This window comes from Xenopus tropicalis, chromosome 2 (assembly GCF_000004195.4).
Source record: "Xenopus tropicalis strain Nigerian chromosome 2, UCB_Xtro_10.0, whole genome shotgun sequence".
Taxonomy (NCBI): Eukaryota; Metazoa; Chordata; class Amphibia; order Anura; family Pipidae; genus Xenopus; species Xenopus tropicalis.
Genome location: NC_030678.2, coordinates 31,040,226 through 31,058,906, shown reverse-complemented (window position 1 = coordinate 31,058,906; position 18,681 = coordinate 31,040,226). Strand labels below are relative to the sequence as shown.

The 18,681-nt window shown below is 41.8% G+C and overlaps 2 protein-coding genes across 15 annotated transcripts in view; one reads left to right on the top strand and one right to left on the bottom strand.

Moving 5' to 3' along the window:
- The window catches only part of ncor1 (nuclear receptor corepressor 1), a 101,127-nt gene extending 96,179 nt beyond the window's left edge, over nucleotides 1-4,948 (bottom strand). For 8 of the 14 annotated variants that reach the window (XM_031896057.1, XM_031896060.1, XM_031896058.1 and 5 more), the window contains exon 1: nucleotides 4,298-4,947. The gene's annotated coding sequence lies outside the window, so the exon portion shown is untranslated. 14 annotated transcript variants of the gene reach the window in all.
- Nucleotides 4,949-7,732: 2,784 nt separating this feature from the next.
- The window catches only part of pigl (phosphatidylinositol glycan anchor biosynthesis class L), an 83,744-nt gene continuing 72,795 nt past the window's right edge, over nucleotides 7,733-18,681 (top strand). Inside the window, exons 1-2 of the mRNA XM_002938921.5 lie at nucleotides 7,733-8,020; nucleotides 12,106-12,205. Of these exons, the coding sequence (XP_002938967.1) occupies nucleotides 7,804-8,020; nucleotides 12,106-12,205 (317 nt within the window). The 5' untranslated portion in view covers nucleotides 7,733-7,803. The remainder of the gene's footprint in view (nucleotides 8,021-12,105; nucleotides 12,206-18,681) is intronic.

Below are 18,681 nucleotides of genomic sequence, written 5' to 3'. Positions count from 1 at the left end.
GTAAAAAAGGCCCCCCAGCTTGCCAAATATGCATTACGGTTGATACCATCCAAACAGATACACCAAATCTGGGCATGTATGGCCAGCTTTTGTACTCAAAAGACAAGGAAACACTAAATACAAAAGCACCAGTCTATTGAGCAAAAGAAATCCAGGAAATACCTTTCTCCCAATCAACCAGATCACTTAAAATACGCAGCTCACGCAGATCCATCTACTCCATGAATAATGTCTACCTACGCAGGGCATTGGAGCATGTGTAAATGTCCAGTGTCTCCCTGGCAGATTTACACGATTGGCATGCTCTGCCTAGGATATAACACCACCCTTTTGTATGCTAGGTGCTATACTGACCAACACCTTGACCTGCCTAGGCCCAAGAATAAACCAGAAAGACAAAATGCAGTAGAAACCTTTAGGCCTGAAAACTGCCACTTTGATAAGATTTTTGAACTAATAAAATCAACTTCCATTTTTACCACATTTTTTATTTACAGCATGCTACCACATTTTTTATCTTTCGCTTTTGGGGCTCTGGCACACAGGGAGATTAGTCGCCTGCGACCAATCTCCCTGTTCGCGGGCGACTAATCTCCCCGAAATGCCATCCCACCACCAAAAATGTACATCGCCGGTGGGATGGCATACGCGGCAGTGCAATTTCAGTGAAATCACAGTAGTTGCCTTGAGAGGAAACTTCTGCGATTTCATTGAAATCGCGCCGCCGCGTATGCCATCCCACTGGCGATTTACATTTTTGCTGGTGGGATGGCATTTCGGGGAGATTAGTCGTCCGTGAACAGATAGATTTGTCGCGGGCGACTAATCTCCCCGTGTGCCAGAGCCCTTAAGCTTGTGGGTGATTTTGGACACTTTGCAGGCCATTATTTGAGTAGATAAAAGATAAAGGCTAGAAACGGAAACTACACTGTCTTCTAAGACAATGCTAAAAAGCATGCACTAATACAAGTCGCTTTCCAACGATTCTTGTTAAGGGCAATTTCTGCCTGCTTCTTTTGCATAGAAAAAGAACTGTGCCTGAAAATATCTAATGAGCAAACCTTAAAACCTCTAAACCTTACTTCTATGCTGCAAACATTCAACACTATGGATCAGCATAAATACTGTATAATTATCCACGTGCCAACGCAGACCCTTCAGCAAAGAGACTACTACATACCAGTGAAGAGCCCCCACCCCCTTTTTGTGTTACTACCCCTTTAACATAAAAAGAAACATCCTCCGGAGTTTTTTTTTTTTTTTTTTTTTAAACCACAAAGGCTTGGATGCATGCCTATTAACCCTGGCAGCACCAAACCAAGTACCAGGGGTGCTTTAGAACAACCCATCATCTAATCCAGAAGTGGAATCATAAGGTTCTCAAAGTCAACTTAAAAACAAACCCAAGCCCTATAACCCAACAAACTGTTAATTTAAAAGGAAAGTGTGTTTATTGAAAATTGGTTAGAACTTCACTTTACTTACATTTTTTTAAAAACCAAAATGGGAAAAAAAGTAGTAAGAAATAGATCAAACTATACATTGTAAAAAGGAATCACAGTTCATCCACAGATAATGACTGTTATGTATGGGATATTTGTGAGCAATCTTTGAAGTCTTTTAAGTGGAAAATACTGCACATCACAAAGTGTTGTACCATGTTAATCAATGAGAAAAGTGAAAATGTTAGTTTAAGGGATGCATCTTTTTGATAAGGATCTAAGTAATTCTTATCTACTTTTATCTGATTTTCCAGGCTCATTGCAGAATTTTTGGTGCCACTGTACGTAGGTAGGCTTCCACTACTGTGTGTATATATTCCATTTCTATAATAGTATCCCCCATAATAGAGCTTGCCCAATAATGAGATATTAAACTCAAGTGAAATTACCGCAATTTCAGTGGAATAGACAGCATGTTGCAATGTACTGTGGGAAACATTACCGAGGACACCAGAGTTACGTAAATGTGGCAATACACAGCCAATCAGCAGGTAGCATTAACTGCTGACAAGATTAAAAGCAAAAAATTTTATAGATTACTGCACTTGGGCAAACATAGTGCCTTTTATTAAATATGAGGTGAATGTTTATTTTTTAGCACTGCAACCTATGAATACATTTATCAATAACAACATATTACAGAGAAAACCAAATAATTTTTGGGCCTGTGTAGTAGATTTGACCAAACATTGGCATTTCAAGTACACAGAGGCCTAAACAGCCTCTGTTAAAACACACGTAAAGACAGTTAGGGCGATGACACGCGGGGCAACTGGTCACAGCGACATTTAAAAAGTTGCGGCAACTAATCTGTGTAGGAAAAATTTGCGAGAGTTTAGTCGCAGTGACTTCTATTCCATCCTATAACATAAAAGTTATTGCGATTAGTTGCCGCTACAGACTTACTTGAAAGTCATGGCAACTAATCACCCACGTCTTCGCCCTTATAAGTAAATGATCAGCATTGTTCATTTCTGTAGCTGTGACAAGTATCTGCTACTAGTAGCTCCATGTGCCTTTACCTTAAGGGCTCTGGCACACGGGGGAGATTAGTCGCCCGCGATTAACTCCCTGTTCGCGGGCGACTAATCTCCCCGAGTTGCCTACCCCTGCCATCCCACCGGCGAACATGTAAGTCGGCGGCGCGATTTCGCGCAAATCGCCGAAAAAGCCTCGCGAGTCTTTTTCGGCGATTTCCGGAAATCGCCCCGCCACGTCTGTCATCCCGCCGGCGACTTACATGTGCCCAAGTCAGAATTGATCTCAAGACCCCAGTGCTGCAAGGTAGTAGTACTACTACTCACTAAAGGCAGGCATATATGACAATATATCTTTTTTTTAGAAATTCCACATTACGGAGTCTCATAGCTTGATACAGTACACGCGCAAGCACATATGCGAATTAGGATTTGGTTCAGTATTCGTCCGAATCTTTTACAAGGATTTGGGGTTCAGCCGAATCTGAACAAAGTAGATTCGGTGCATTCCTACATATAGTACCCGACATTGTGCAGGCAGTGCCTCTTTGCCTTTTATGGCTTAGGGTTTACCTAGGATAACAATGTAGAACAGAGAGCAACCCTTGACTACTCCAGCTCTTGTTGTAGCAGTTGATTGGGTTGCCAAATAAATGCTGGGAATTGATGAACAATAGCTTGGGGGCTACAGGACAGGCACAATACCAACAATATACACATCCAAGTGTGTGCCAGCACCCCAAAGCAGCATTGCATCAGCCAACTAAATCAACTTTTATATATGTATTTATTAAGATGGATAAGGCAGACTACACCGGACTTGTATCTTCCACTCCTGTGGAGTCGATCTACTACAGCCAATACACTGTAACATTCAGAAACATTTGCCAGTGCTGAGGCTGGAGGGCCAGTGTACCAAACAAATGGTATGATAGTCCTCCACTTGTCACTGATCAGCACATTTCAATTGTAAGCTCTTTTTGGCAGGATCCTCTGTACCGCTTGTATGAGTTGTATTTATGTTTGTTTAGTGTATACACCCTTTCACTGTACAGCACTGCTAAACATGTCGGCCCTTTATGACCACAATCTCAGGGAGTTCAACTATTCCAGGGCATTCTGGCCGACAGGCAACAAATGGGAATTTTAATTTAAATTCTTTAGGAGCAAAGTATGCTACAGTCCCCACAAACAGAACAAGTGACTTGACGGTGAAGAAAGATGACAAGCATTATTCTACGGATTTCCACAGAAAATGCAACGCTGCCATAAAATGGTGACAACTAGGTAAAGATCATTGTACAGTAAGGCCACAATAATACCCTCCTATTACAAAACTACACCTTTCAGCATTCGGGGAATCAAGCAAGCAGAACCACAATCAGATGAAGGGGTCCTGGCATGGCAGTAGGGCTACAGGCCAAATCCTACTGGGAGTGGGGAGGAATGGGACAAATGCCCACCCTGCGGCCCTCCAGCTGCTGTAGATCTTCACCTCCCAGCATCAATACAGTGGGATGCCGACAACTGCATCGCTGTAACAGCTGGAGGCCCGCAGGGTACAAATCGCTGATGTGTACAGTAAGATATATGTGACATGGGATAAATAATAACACGTCCCCCCCCCCAGTGGGATCCCTGCCTTACTAGTGGCCCAGGCTAAAGAGTAAATCCGCTGTAAGGGCTGAGGCTGGGCACCCCAGGCCAATGGGCAGCATGCCCTCACGATTAGCAGGATTGTGGCCAGCTCACCACAAGTCTGAGCCTTCAACTCCCCGATGGAAATTCCCCGATAAGCGAGAGCAGCCATGCACTTACCGTGTCGCGACTCTGCAATCCCACTCGCACGGTGTAAACTCCGCCGTGACACGTCTTAACCGGTGCTCCCGAACACTCTCACACAGGCAGGAGTCGCAGCCTGTCCGCCATTTTGTATGCCCCCCCTCTCTCTCTCTTCCTCCTCGCCGCAACTCCTCTTCCTTCCTTCGCTCCTTCCTGCCCCGTCGGAACAAGCAGCACCCCGGAATCAATAATCCTCCCCAAACATGTCTGTAAAATCCCCAGTCCGTACTCTGGCCGCAAGGGGTGTGTGCGCGGCGACTCTCCGGAATCTCTTACATTCGCTCCCCTCCTCCTCGGACTCTCAAAAGCAGTCGCGCACGGTCCTGTCAGCGATGTATTACTAACTGCGCTGTATTAGAAGATCTAGAGCCCTAGAACAACTTCCTCGCTAAAGGAGGAAGGGTAAAACCCAATTTGGCTGATCCTTTACCTATCACCCCAGAATTTATGAGACTGAAAAAACAAAAAAATGCACAAAAAAGCCATGGGCACTACACCCCTGAAAGGACCTTACGGCGCAGCGTTCAGAGACTCGTGCGAAACTTCAGCAAGCTAAGGGGCGGGGTTTGAGCTGCAGGTTTTAGATTGGGGACCTTCAACCTGCCCCATTGCGTCTGCCAGGAAACCTGGCTGCTTGTCAGAGTGCTTTGTGTAGGTAACTCCTACTGAGCTTTAGGAGGAAGAACCAATTGCGTGTATCAGTTGTGACATCTTTTACTTACTCCTCACCACTTTGTAAATTACAAACCCCACACGTATTATGCTTCCATTTCCAGCACACCCTTTTAAAAGGACAAATTAAGGATAGCAATTTATTATATTTGGATTTTTTTTGTTTAGCAAATCGTTAGGGAAATAGATAAATCAGATATGTGTTTTACTGCTTAAAGGTCAACTAAATTTATTTAACTCTGCTCTGGGACACAGGGCGGCTGTGCCAGGCACTATGCTATTATAATCCTTTAGTTATATAGCGCCACCCATTCAGAGCATTTTTCACAGATTATGTAAAATTTGTTGCCACAGTGGAGTTTACTATCTAAGATCCATATGACACACATGTTGTATGTTCGATTCTGTCATGGGTTCATTTATCTGTTTTTAAAGTGTGCGAGGAAACCCACACAGACAATAAACAAACTTCTTGCAGGTATTAGGGCTCATTTACATCCGCAATCAAAGTGGGCAACACGTGCTTTACCCCCAGTGAGTTGTGCGTAATACGTGACATTAAAGCGCTCCTTGCACTCCGAATCAGGTGCTGCTAAACCTATTGTTGCAGGGGAACCCGAGAGCAGTGATCCCCAGCAGTGACTCGGGGGCAACATGTTGCTCACCAACGCCTTGGATGTTGCTCTCAGTGCCCCCAAACCAGGTAGTTATTTTTGAATTCCTGACTTGGTGGCAAGTTTAGGTTGAATAAAGACAAGATTTACTACCAAATAAAGCCCCCTGTAAGCTGATAATGTGCATAGAGTCTCCCTAATAGCCAATCTTAGCCCTTATTTGGCACCTCCATGAACTTTTATGGTGCTTGTGTTGCTCCCCAAGTCTTTTTACATTTGACTGTGGCTCCCAAGTAAGAAAGGTTGGGGACCCCTGCCCTAGAGCTACCGCTACCACTCACACCAAACTATGGAAATAGCACTAGGCAGATTTAGAAAATATTTTGAACGATTGTACATGATTTGTGAAAAAGTGCACTTGTAGCAGGGGTCGGACTGGGGGGTGCAGGGCCCACCGGGGCTGCTTCCCCAGGGGCCCTGCAGGTGCCCTTGCCAGCTGTGGCCCCCGCACCCCCTAACCCCCCACAGGGTCCCCCACCCGATGTCTTCCCCCAAGCGCACATAAGTTTAATACGTCAGGGGAGGAGCAGTTGGCCGGGGGAGCACCAGCAAGGGTCGGGTATGGGCCGACGGCGACGGGGCCCACCGGCTTTTTTCCTGGTGTCCCAGAGGCCCAGTCAGACCCTGACTTGCAGACGTAAATGAGCCCTTATGTTTTCCTGCAATCAAACTTAGGACCCCCCCCAAGTGGCAATGCCAACCAGGTCTGAACACAGCTAGCCTGGGTATGATACCACTGAGCCACCATACTGCCTGTGCCACTTTGGATCAGTCTACCAAACTTACACTTTCTCAATCACCTCCAGTCATTCCCTCTTCCTCAAAATCTTTTCCACAAACTGTACCAGCCCACCATGCAGGTTACTTGATGCACAAATACAACTGAGTGACCCAGTAAGCTCACTCAACTAAATGTAGTGCAGTTTTAGCCATGAGGTCACATAAGAACCTTGCCTTGTAGGGCACTTTACCAGGAGCAGCAAAAACTGGAAAAAATACTGAATCCTGAATACTGAATCCACTTTAGTGCAATCACATGCAGCGGAGCGGATTTCAGCTGGTAAAATGTCTGCTTTCACATTTTACAGGCAGACCTACGCTCCACGTGACCTCGCCCTTAGTGGAGCCCTAGTGCTTTGAGGCCCCCCATCTTCTCACTGGAGCTTTATAAATACAAGTTAATAATACAATGATCTAACTTAGATTCAAATTATACCCTGGTATTTCAAGTACGCAAAGGGCCAAATAGCTCCCCCAATAAATATGACTAGTCTATGGTATTTTACATCAACCCCTCTGACATATATATTTTTTTTTGTGGATAAAAGTGTGTTGAAAAAAAACTGCACTAAAAAAACCCAAAAGAGAAAAACCTGAAGAGTCACTAACAGCTATTTCTTTAAACCAAGACTATTATGGTTCCCTTGCAATTGCCTAGGGAAGACCTTGGAATTCCAGTTCACTTAAAGGGGTTGTTTACCTTTACGTTAACTTTTAATATGTGGCAGAATTCTAAGCTACTTTTTAATTGCACTTCATTATTTATTTTCTATAGTTTTTGAATGATTTCTCTTTTTCTTCTGTCTCTTCCCAGCTTTCAAATGGGGGTTAAAAACTATTTTAAAAACTTGTACTTTTTATTACTTATCTGTTTATTCAGGTCCTCTCTTATTCATATTCCAGTCTTTCATTTAAACTACTCTCTGGTTGCTAAGGTAGTTTGGACCCTAACAACCACATAGCTGCTTGAGTTCCTCAACTGGAGAGCTACTAAACAAAAAGAGAAATAATTAAAAACCCATTAATAACAGAAAATGAAGACCAATTGCAAATAGCTTCAGAATAATACTCTTTACATTGTCCTCAAAGGTGAACAACCCCTTTATAGAGTAGGTTTCACAGCCCTACAAAACAGGATTATAGACAAACCGGAACGCTCATTGTGTTGCTTGTTTTTCTCAGCGGTTGCTGTTCTTGGTGCAGTCTTTCCGCGTTTAGGAAGAAGTAGTTTAGGAGGTTCCGGCAGTCTCACAACTACAACTCCCATCATCCCTTTGCGTATTAAGCAGGCTAATGAATGCTGGGACTTGTAGTTCCATAATGAAAGGACAGCTGTAGGCTGTTTATGTTTCCGAGATGCTGCTGGTGCTGATTACCATCCCGGTGCTGGTTTGGTTTGCATGCAAACGCTGGGCAGATGCGTTCTATTCCCTTGGCTCCAATAGGCTCCTGGGAGTGAGGACACCGTTGTTGCTTATAGCTCACCCCGATGATGAGTGTATGTTCTTTGCACCGACCGTTCTGGGGCTGCTCCGCAATGAATTGCCAGTGTCAGTGCTGTGCTGCTCCACAGGTACGGGCGGAGAAGGGACAGATTGCCTGCGTTATTTGTGCGCTGTAGGGCAGCTAATAATATTCCGTGCCAGATTGAGAGCAGCAACACAACTTCTAATTTATTTGTGCGATCCGTGTGTGAATTCTTGTGCAGAACAACTCGGGCAACCAGGTTATGGTGTAGTGGCCACCGGAATGGGAGGTGCAACTGGTGGCAGATAATCACATAAAATGTTTATGGGCGTCATGTGGTGGTCTGTTTGAGACCAGTGGGGTTGCACATGTCAGTCTAAAGCTGGCAATACACATCGTCAGATCCGCCACACACCATTCAGGGCTGAATCGGCAGGTAAGGAGGTAGAAACAATAGGATTTCTACCTCCTTCTGCAAATTCAGCGTTGAAGGGAAATTTTGGTCAGACGCCTTCTATGGCGCCCGATCAAAATTTTCAAACTGGTCCGATCGGCGAGTCGGCCGATATCAGCAGCTTCCTGCGATATCGGTCGACTCACCGACATACCATACACGCACCGAATATCGTACGAAACGAGGTTTAGTACGATATTATTGGTGCGTGTATGGCCACCTTAAGACTGCTATTGACATACTCTAACATAAACATACACACAAAGCGCATATTATGCCCACCCTCCCTTTGCCATATGTACCTTCATGGTTGGGATCAGCCGATCTGTCTAACCAGATTTGGGTAGGTATTGCTTGCTTAATGATTTGTTGCAGCACTCTTTTAGGGTGAAGACACACTGGGCTACTAGTAGCAGCTACTTTTTCATGGCTACTGAACCCCAGAAAATATCCTGCCGTAAACAATACTGAGAATTGCTTCTGCTAAAACACACATAGAGACAATTATCAGTAAATTATCAGTATTGTCTATTTTAGTAGCCGTGACAAGTAGGTGCTGCTAGCAGTTCTGTGTGTCTTCACTCTTAGGGCTGTGACACACGGGGAGATTAGTCGCGCTGCGACAAATCTCCCCACAATGCCATCCCACCAGCGAGAATGTAAATCGCCGATGGGATGGCATATGCGGCACTGCGGTTTGCTGAAGTTTCCTCTCAAGGCAACTTTGGCAAATTGCGCCACCGTGTATGCCATCCCACCGGTGTCTTACATTCTAGCCGGTGGGATGTCATTGTGGGGAGATTTGTCGCAGCGCGACTAATCTCCCTGTGTGTCACGGCCCTTAAAGTTGATGGCCAGTCAGTAATGTTGGGATCCAACCCCAAATTAACAACTTCACTGCCATTCAGTATTTATCCTGCACAGTGTTCAAAGCACTATAGGGTACTCCAAGATGTACCCTTTCTTTTATTGAATTCCAGCTTCCATGAAGTTGAAAGTGCTAAAAGTGTGCTGGGAATTGGAGACGCAATAGTGGGTTGCTGGGTATCTTTGTTCAGTCAGCAATAAAGCATTTGGCAACAGAATGTGTTCTTGTAGGTTTGCAGTTTGGCCTCAGACCTTGATATTAGGCCAAACCATAATGGAGCAACCATTTTCCCCTTACAACTAAAGCGATAAAATAAATCCCCCAAAATACAGCCCAGATAAATTTATAATTAAAGTGCATAATTTGTACTTTATCCTGAAGAGGGAACTATAAATGGGGGGTAGTGAATATATTAACGTTGCCATGGCAGATCCCAGGGAAATGTCTTGCTGATACAGTTTTGCTCATCTTTGTAATTGCTTAGAAAAACAACATTACCTTACTATGAAAATACATGATTATATTACATACAGTGTTGTAATGAGAAGTTAGTGGCCCTTTGCATCCCAGTACTTCATGTTTCATTGAGTCATAGCCCATTAGGCCCCCAACAGCTTTACCTTACTTGATCCTTGACTATTGAAGTCACTCTTTATCATAACAATATTACTTAAGGCTCATGTTTTTTTGTTTATAGATACAATATTATCCAGCAGGGATCAGGTGGTGCTCATTTGCTTAGCCTAAACTGATTTATCCCCAGTTGCCGCTGTGGGTTAATGCACTAGGGCAAATCTCAAGGCTATGATAAGCAACCTGGACCCCTTCATTTGTTTATTTACAACTTGCAAGTGCACCAACAGCTAAAGGCTGTTGTGTATGTTTTAACTCCAATTCCCACTTTTTCCCCCCCCCCCCCCAGTGATTGTATTCACTTACCTGATACCCCTGGTGCTCCTGTTATAAAAAAACGCCCAGGGTTCATGCAGGCAAGTGATCCTCTTCTGTCTTCTTTCCTTATGATGGCTTCACATGCGCAGTAGAGTGAAAAGCTGCACTTTAACAAAAATGTCTGCATTTTTACTCTACTGCACATGCATGGGCCCTGGAATATCAGCGAAATGACAGGGAGTAATGATGACTTGCCTGCATCTACCGGGGGCCAATTTTATGCTAACAGGAGTATCAGCCTGGGGTATCAAGTAAGCAATCACTGGGGGCTGCCTAACATTTGGAACCCATCAGTGATTTAACTGTCCATCTCCTTTAATGAGCAAAAATATGTCCTGGCATTACCCTTTAAAATTAGGAGTACAAAATCATTCGCTTAGAATTTATACGCCAATATACATGTTGCTTTAGGGCTCTGGCACACGGGGAAGATTAGTCGCCCGCGAACAGGGAGTTAATCGCGGGCGACTAATCTTCCCCGTGTGCCAGAGCCCTTAAGATAGGTAGTGTTAATTTCTCTTCAGAAAAGTAAAACATGTTCTCATCAGATTCTCTGCATTTTATGTCATTACTTTTGGGAAACACTTGTTTACATACAATTGTGTCTTTTGGGCTGATTTTCTTTGTTCTGGAACCAGACAAGTTCTGTTTGTTGCCAGATATTCCAATAAGTTGGCAGCATGATGTTTTATATTGTTTTGGTTTACAAAAATTATTATGAATAACATTGGGGTTGAAAAGTCTGAAAAAAACAGCCCTTTTTAATGTGGGAACAGCGTTTGTTTTTTGTCATTACTCCCCCAGCTTACTTTCTGACAGTTCTCCTATATCTTACTGTGCCCACATTATACCCCGGGCAATCTACCCCGCCCCATCAAGTTTTAGTTGACCCGCACATCACTAGTGGATCTACTACCAATTTTTTTTCTCCTTCAAAATTAGAATTGTGCAAAGAGTGTCTGCCCATACACATACAACAATCGTTACTGCCATTTACTCAGCAAGGCTCCTGTTGGTGGGGTTTGCCTTCATGTATTAGGTGTCCAGTCTGGGGCACATGAAGATCAGCCCTCTGTAAAAAAAAAAAAAAAAAAAAAAATCCCCAAAAATCATCTTTTAATACAACTTGTTAGCTTGTGTGAAAGAACTGTGCCCCTTTCTGAGTGAGGCATTAGAAATCACTACAGTTAAAGGGGTTGTTTTGCAATTGGTCTTCATTTTTTTTTTGGTGGATTTTGAATTATAAAGTTTTATTACTACAGAGAAAAAGGAGATCAGTTTTAAAATTCTGAATTATTTGATTAAAATGGAGTCTATGGGAGACGGGCTTTCCGTAATTCTGGATTACGGGTTTCCCTCAAATTACTCTAGCAACTGGGCAATGATTTGAATAAGAAACTGGAAGATGCATAGAAGTGGGTCTGAATAGAAAGATAAGTCATAAGAAGTGACAATGAAATTGTAGCCTTAAAGAGCAATAGGTTTTTAAGCTGCAAAGAGTCAGAAGAGGAAAGAAAATATTTCAGAAACAATCATAAATGAAGACTAACTGTTTCAGATAGCACTCTTTACAACATACTAAAAGTTAACTTAAATGCGCACAACCCCTTTAATTCTTGTAATTTGTAGTTTTATCCTTCTGTGAGTTTGCAAATTAAAATTAAAAATTATTTCATATCTTGGTCTTTATTGATTCATTCATTTGTTGGCATTCTATTTCTTTATTATGCATAGGCGACTCTGGCCCTCTATCTTTGCTGGCTGAGCAGTGCTTGTAGTTCTGTAGAGGTTCAAAGGTGGCCAATACTGTAAGGGAGACCTAGCATTGATATACACTGGTTATTTCTGCGTTTCTCTTCACCCCAGTAAGATGTAGCATGAGGAATTAAAGGAGAGTTAATGTGTTTGTTATTTATAGGAAATTACTACAATCAAGGGGAGATCCGTAAGAATGAGTTGATTAGAAGTTGTGCAGCTTTAGGAATCCCTCCTTCCAATGTTACGCTTATTGATCACAGGTAAACCATTTTAATACTAGTGTCAGTTTTACATTATATAGTGGCTTTTTGGAGTGATGGGTGTATAATTCACTTGTACCACTCCGTATAATTTTTAAATTTAAAGTGGGAAGTAAAGACTAACTTTGCTGTTGCCTTTATAGCATTTACTACTTTTTGACATAGGCTCATCCTGTTGCTTCCCGCAGCCTTAAAGGAACAGTAACACCAAAAATGAATGTTTTTTTAAATCAATTAAAATCTAATGTACTGTTGCCCTGCACTGGTAAAAGTTGTGTTTTTGCTACAGTAACGCTAATATAGTTTATATAATCAGCTGCTGTGTAGCCATGGGAGCAGCCATTCAAGCTGGAAAATGGAGAAAAGGCACAGGTTACATAGCAGATAACAGATAAGTTCTGTAGAATACAATAGTGTTTTATCTGTTATCTGCTATGTGCCTGTGCCTTTTCTCCTTTGAATGGCTGCCCCCATTGCTACAGAGCAACTTTATTTATATAAGTTTCTGGGGAAAACACCTAAGTTGTACCAGTGCAGGGCAGCAGTACATTATATTGTAATTACTTTCATACACTTTCATTTTTTGGCGTTACTTTTCCTTTAAAGGAGAAGGAAAGTAATTTTAGCATTTTACTGCCAGTAGATTAGTCATAATAGTTTAATAGGCAGATTCTGTTAATGCCTATAAGAGGGGCCTGGATGAGTTCTTGAACAAGCATAGTATCCAAGGCTATTGCCATACTAATATCTACAGTTAGTATTGATGTTAGTATATATAGTTAATGTATGTGAGAGTATAGATAGGATAGGTTAGTGTGTGCTGGGTTTACTTAGAAGGGTTGAACTTGATGGTCTTTTTTTCAACCATATGTAACTATGTATATAAGCTAGAACACTACATTTATTCTGTAGAAAGCTTTACCATACCTGAGTAAAGTGCCCTAGAAGCTCCCTCTGTTTGATTAAGATTGCAGCTGCCGTTTTAGCTTGGTATTTGTAGCTTCCTGCTGCTGGTAGCATAGATCACACATTCTGATTGGAGAGGGAGTGAGTTCTTATGGGAGGGGGGAGAAAGCTGCACAGACTCCGGCCCCCAGAATGAAGGATTTTTCTAAAAGTCTAAAAAGATACCAAAGTACATGTATACACAAAAGGAGACAAGACATACTGTGTTTCTTTTTGAGTGAGTGCTTATGGCTGTATTTACATAGACCTTTCTGATAAAGCTTACTTAGTTTTTACCTTCTCCTTTAAGCTACTGCCGCATGTGTTGTAATATTGACCTGCAAATAAATACAGACTGAGCATCTGCTGTGTGCGCCAAATGGGCATGAATGGGATTTGCCTGTCAATGTACACATGGGGCAGATTTTGTCCAGAAAACTCATGATAATTTTCTGTCTGGCATGGCTCCACTCCATGTGCACAGTAATAGGCAGGTTTATATTGGGATCTGTTTACTGAATGATATGAGCATCTCATACATGAACTTTCCAGCAGGGGAATGACCAGTTATCGGGTATTTTTACTATTTCTATGTACTACTATTAACTAGTTATCGGGCTTCACAACAAGAACATTGGGCCCCTAAACCTATGAAGTTTGTGTAACTTATGCAAAGACTCATGTCAGTTTCCATATGAAGCAATGACAGCCCAGAGCAGGGGCAGGAAGAAGTGTAGTGTTTAAACTTAGGGCAAACTCCACTGACCCCACCCCCAATGAACTGACCATTAATTAGCACACTGATTAATGAAACTTTATATGAACTGCTTATTATAGAGTAACATCAGCTGTTTATATTGAACATCCAAGGGGTGTGGCCAAAATTTTGGCACGGTACTTGTGGTCATGGGGGCCTAATATAAATAACTTTTACAGGGCCCCAAAGTTTATAATGGCGGCCCTGGGGTGGAATTGGTGTTTTCCATCCAGAGACAGTTAAAATGCACTTCTGTATAGTTGCACTCAGTGCCACTGTGCCTATGGGCAAGAGCAACTCTGGAGCTACTTCTAAACAGGAGATAGGTCCAGGATTTCCTCAGCGCCCTGTGTCAATAGGATCATTATGCTTGTGCCAAAAGAATAAGGCACACGTCACTTGCACGCTGAATGCCGGAAATGGCACCAGGCAGATTTTGAAAATATTCAATTTTGCCACAAAGCACATGTGCAGTTGCGTCTATTGTGGCAAATTGGACTTAACTGCGGTAGGCACAGTGGAATTGCGTCCACAATGATGCTGGAATTCTGGGAAAATATGGTGCATCGTGGGGAAAAAAAACGGCACTTAGCACACTGCGTCAAGGTAAGTGAATGCGCCCTTACATCTCTGCAACACTGGCCCATTTGGCTCTATGTGTGTAATGAAATTATAAACACATCTGCTCATTAAGCTACTAGATAAAAAATATTTTGAATCTATGAAAGGTTGTCCTGAAAATGAACAGTCAATGGGGACTGCTGTCTGCCACTAACAAGAATGAACAACTTGTACAAATGGTAAGCCTGTATGCTGCTTCTTCTTCTCCTCCCTAATAGCTTTGTGTTTGGATCTAGCTGCTGGATGGCCTTTAAACACAGTGCAGGTGCTGGAGCATGTTTGATGCCCGGCACTGACTGTAGCGTCGGTATTATTTGCAGCCCACTGAGCCTCACAAGCTGAAGTGAGAGCTCATTTGCTGGCAGCGCTGGGTAGCAGAGGGCTCTTGTCACCGCTGTGTGCTCTGGGGCTATCACTTAGATGCCTATTTTTAAACACCCCGTGACTGCACTCCTGCCAGTTATTGTTTATGCTGTATGGGTGTTTGCCTAAAGGTACATTTGCACTTAATGGCTGCGTCTTGTTTGAAGACAAAATGTCCTTCTTTATTCCACTGTGACCACAGAATAAATCTGAAAAAAAGTTGTATAAAAACATACAGTGCACAATAAAAACATTATTTAGACTTGCCTAATTCGTTTAGACATGCAGCAGAAGGTATTACTTAAAGGGGTAGTTCACCTTTAAGTTACATTTTAGCATGTTACAGAATGGACAGTTCTCAGCAAATTTTAAATTTTTTGTCATTTTTTAACATAATCGTGTTTAAATTATTGCCTTTCTTGTCATTGTTTCTTTTTATTCCTTATTTTTCTATACAGACCCACTCCTATTCATATTCAAGTTTCTCATTCAAACCACTGCCTGGTTGCTAGGGTAATTTGGACCCATATAACTACTGAAAGACCAAACAGGATAGTTGCTTATTATAAAGCTAAATAATTCAAAAACTGCACATGATAAAAAAATGAAGACCAATTGCAAATTGTTTCAGAATAGCATGCTCTACAACAGTAGTCCTCATCCAGTGCCACGGGAGCAACATGTTGCTCACCAAGCCCTTGGAGAGGTGCTTATTTTTGAATTTCCAACTTGGCACCCCTAGGTAGAATGTTATGCTTGTGTTGATCCCCATTCTTTTTACATTTGAATGGAATGTGGCTTATGATTAAAAAGGTTGGGGACCCCCACTCTACAACATACTAATATTTAATTTAAAATACTTTAATGCAGGACTTTCCAACTGGCCTGCTGGTTATCCAAGATGATTTTTTTTCTTGTCAGGAAAAGCAAAGCAAGATGAAATGATATAGACCATTCTACCATGCAAAGTGGAAAAGTTTACCTATCCCTGGGCCTGCCCAGTCTGTATTTTTTGTGGGCTTTCATTTACCTGTGTATATGTGCCCTTGGTTTGTTTTTTTTACTGTAAACTTATGAAATTGTAATGGCAATTAAGGATTACTGAATGGCACATACTACTAAAAAAATATATTTTTATAAAAATGGTTTATATTGATGAAGCAGGGCATATGAAAAATATGAGCTGTTTTATGTGATATATTTTTTATAAAGACCTAAATTGTTGGGAGTTTTCCTTTAATAGAACATGCCAGTGGTGCATACTTAAACTGCTATGTCATTCTCCTTGATGCATGGCAATAATTAATGCTGTAGGGTTTTTATTGACCATCACAGTGGGATGAGACCTGAAGCAAATTATGGCATTTCGATCACATCTACAAATAGGGCTGATTCAAATGCTTTATGTGCCATAAACATAAACTCTGCTTTTGGTTCTATGCTCTACAGCCACATAATTGCAAGCCACCCACGTGACATTGGCCTTGTCTGTGTGCAGCAGTGGGAGTAGATTTATTACTTTTATTCGTCATTTAATTACGATTTACAAGGATCTTTACAGTAATGTTAGAGCTGCGCTTTCTTCTCCCTAAGGTGATAGTTTCAGCAATTATTTTAATAGTTATAAGCAGTTTTAAGGCCAAGTGCAGATCTGACCCTCCAGCCTGGGGTACCATGAGGTGGGATTGCACTGTCTACAATAAATTAATGTTACATTAAAGGAACAGTAACACCAAAAAATGAAAGTGTATAAAAGTAACTCAAATAATGTGCTGCTGCCCTGCACTGGTAAAAGTTGTGTGTTTACTTTAGAAAGTCTACTATAATTTATATAAATAAGCTGCTATGTAGCCATGGAGGCAGCCATTCAAAGGAGAAAAGGCACAGGCACATAGTAGATAGCAGATAAAACACTATTGTATTCTACAGAGCTTATCTGTTATCTGCTATGTAACCTGTGCCTTTTCTCCTTTTTTCCAGCTTGAATGGCTGCCCCCATGGCTACAAAGCAGCTTATTATATAAATTATAGTAGTGTTACTGTAGCAAACACACCAGTTTTACCAGTGCAGGGCAACAGTGTATTATATTTTTATAACTTTAAAGCTCTTTCATTTTTTAGTGTTACTGTTCCTTTAATATTACTGGTGGGGCTGGCTGGTTTTGTCCCCCCACCTCCAGGTTAAGTGGTGCCTGTCAGGGTGCAATAATTGGACCAGTGCAGTTTGGCTTAAATAGGAACTCCACTCAAACACATCTTAAGCTGGCCATACTCATTCAGATTTTAGTCTTCTTCCAACGAACGTTTAGATATTGGTCGTACGTTTAAATGCAACGATCTGAAACTAACATTCACACTGAAATTGTAGGATAAAGCGAAGGATATTGTAGGATAAATCGAAGGATATTCTGAACATGAAATAATTGGCAGTCACCAAGTGACGAAAGTGACTTTCATTGTAGGTCCCCCAAGGATATTGTCACATACACAATATATGCGCAGATTCTATCATCCCCCCCTAAATTTTGTAACCTGGACGGGACAATAATTCGGAGCTCACACATTGTCCGAAATTATACAAAGCTAGGTTTTGTATGTTTTTATTGGTACATGTATGGCCTACTTTAAGCTTTTTGAAAAGTAAACAGCACCTTTGCGATATATACATCCGTTAAAAAAATATGCAGCCTTTTCAATAATAGGGTTTGAAACAACCTGGCTCCATGTTCTCCTGCTGATCTGGCTAACTACTTTGAGACTCAAAATGTAACAGTATTCGACTGCCTTCAGCCTACATCCTCCAAATCCCACAATTCCCTGCACATGTGATATCAATAAGTAAAGAAACATTGAAGTGCAATGCATTGTGGATTATGTAGTTCCTGTATGCTCTCTGTAAGCTGTGGAGAAGTTGTTAAAATTTGTAACATCAGTGTTTTAGTCCCTCCTTCTCTGCCAGGATTTCAAATGATTGAGAAAGAGAAAAGCTGTTTTGCAGCTGGATCAGCATATAAAAATGGTGTTTATGCATACTTTTTAAAGGAATATATTACAGTTATAGGTATATTAGGGTTTCTGTGTTGTATGGGGCTGTTTAACAAATTTTTGTTTGGAAGCCGAAGTTCACCTTTATTTGTATACATCCCACCCCTCTATTATGTGTGGCTAGCATTAGTTTCTGTAGCAGAAAGATGTGATTGTGAGTTTATTAAGGAGCAGTATCTTTAATGCTGTACAACATGAGATATACAGTCACTGGCTATGGGGCTTTCCTGTGCTTATACTGTTATTGCCAGTAGCAAATACTGCATCTAAGTAATCTAAGAGTGAACACCAATCCCAGGCCTGCTATAGTATTTGGCGCCTACTGGGCCATGTTTAACCCACATGCCCTGCTTGTCTGCCAGATTTCATTAACCTCAACTGGACTTGCTTGCACTAGTGTGGCACAAGGTCAGTCCTGCTCTGTCTGATCATAGAATCCATCCTTAAATCCCATGGAGGCACTAAGCAGCACAGGTTAAAGCCAGCCAGTAGATATCAGCGTCTCTGCTCTGTGCATTGGATTTATAGTGTGCAAAGGGTTCACTATCAGACTTCATCATCATCATCATTTATTTATATAGCACCTATTTAATTACGCAGCACTTTAGGGTGAAGACACACAGGGCTACTAGTAGCAGCTACTTTTCGTGGCTACTAACATAGACAATGCTGATCATTTACTGATAATTGTCTTTACCTGTGTTTTAGCAGAGGCAATTCTCAGTATTGTCTATGGCAGGGTATT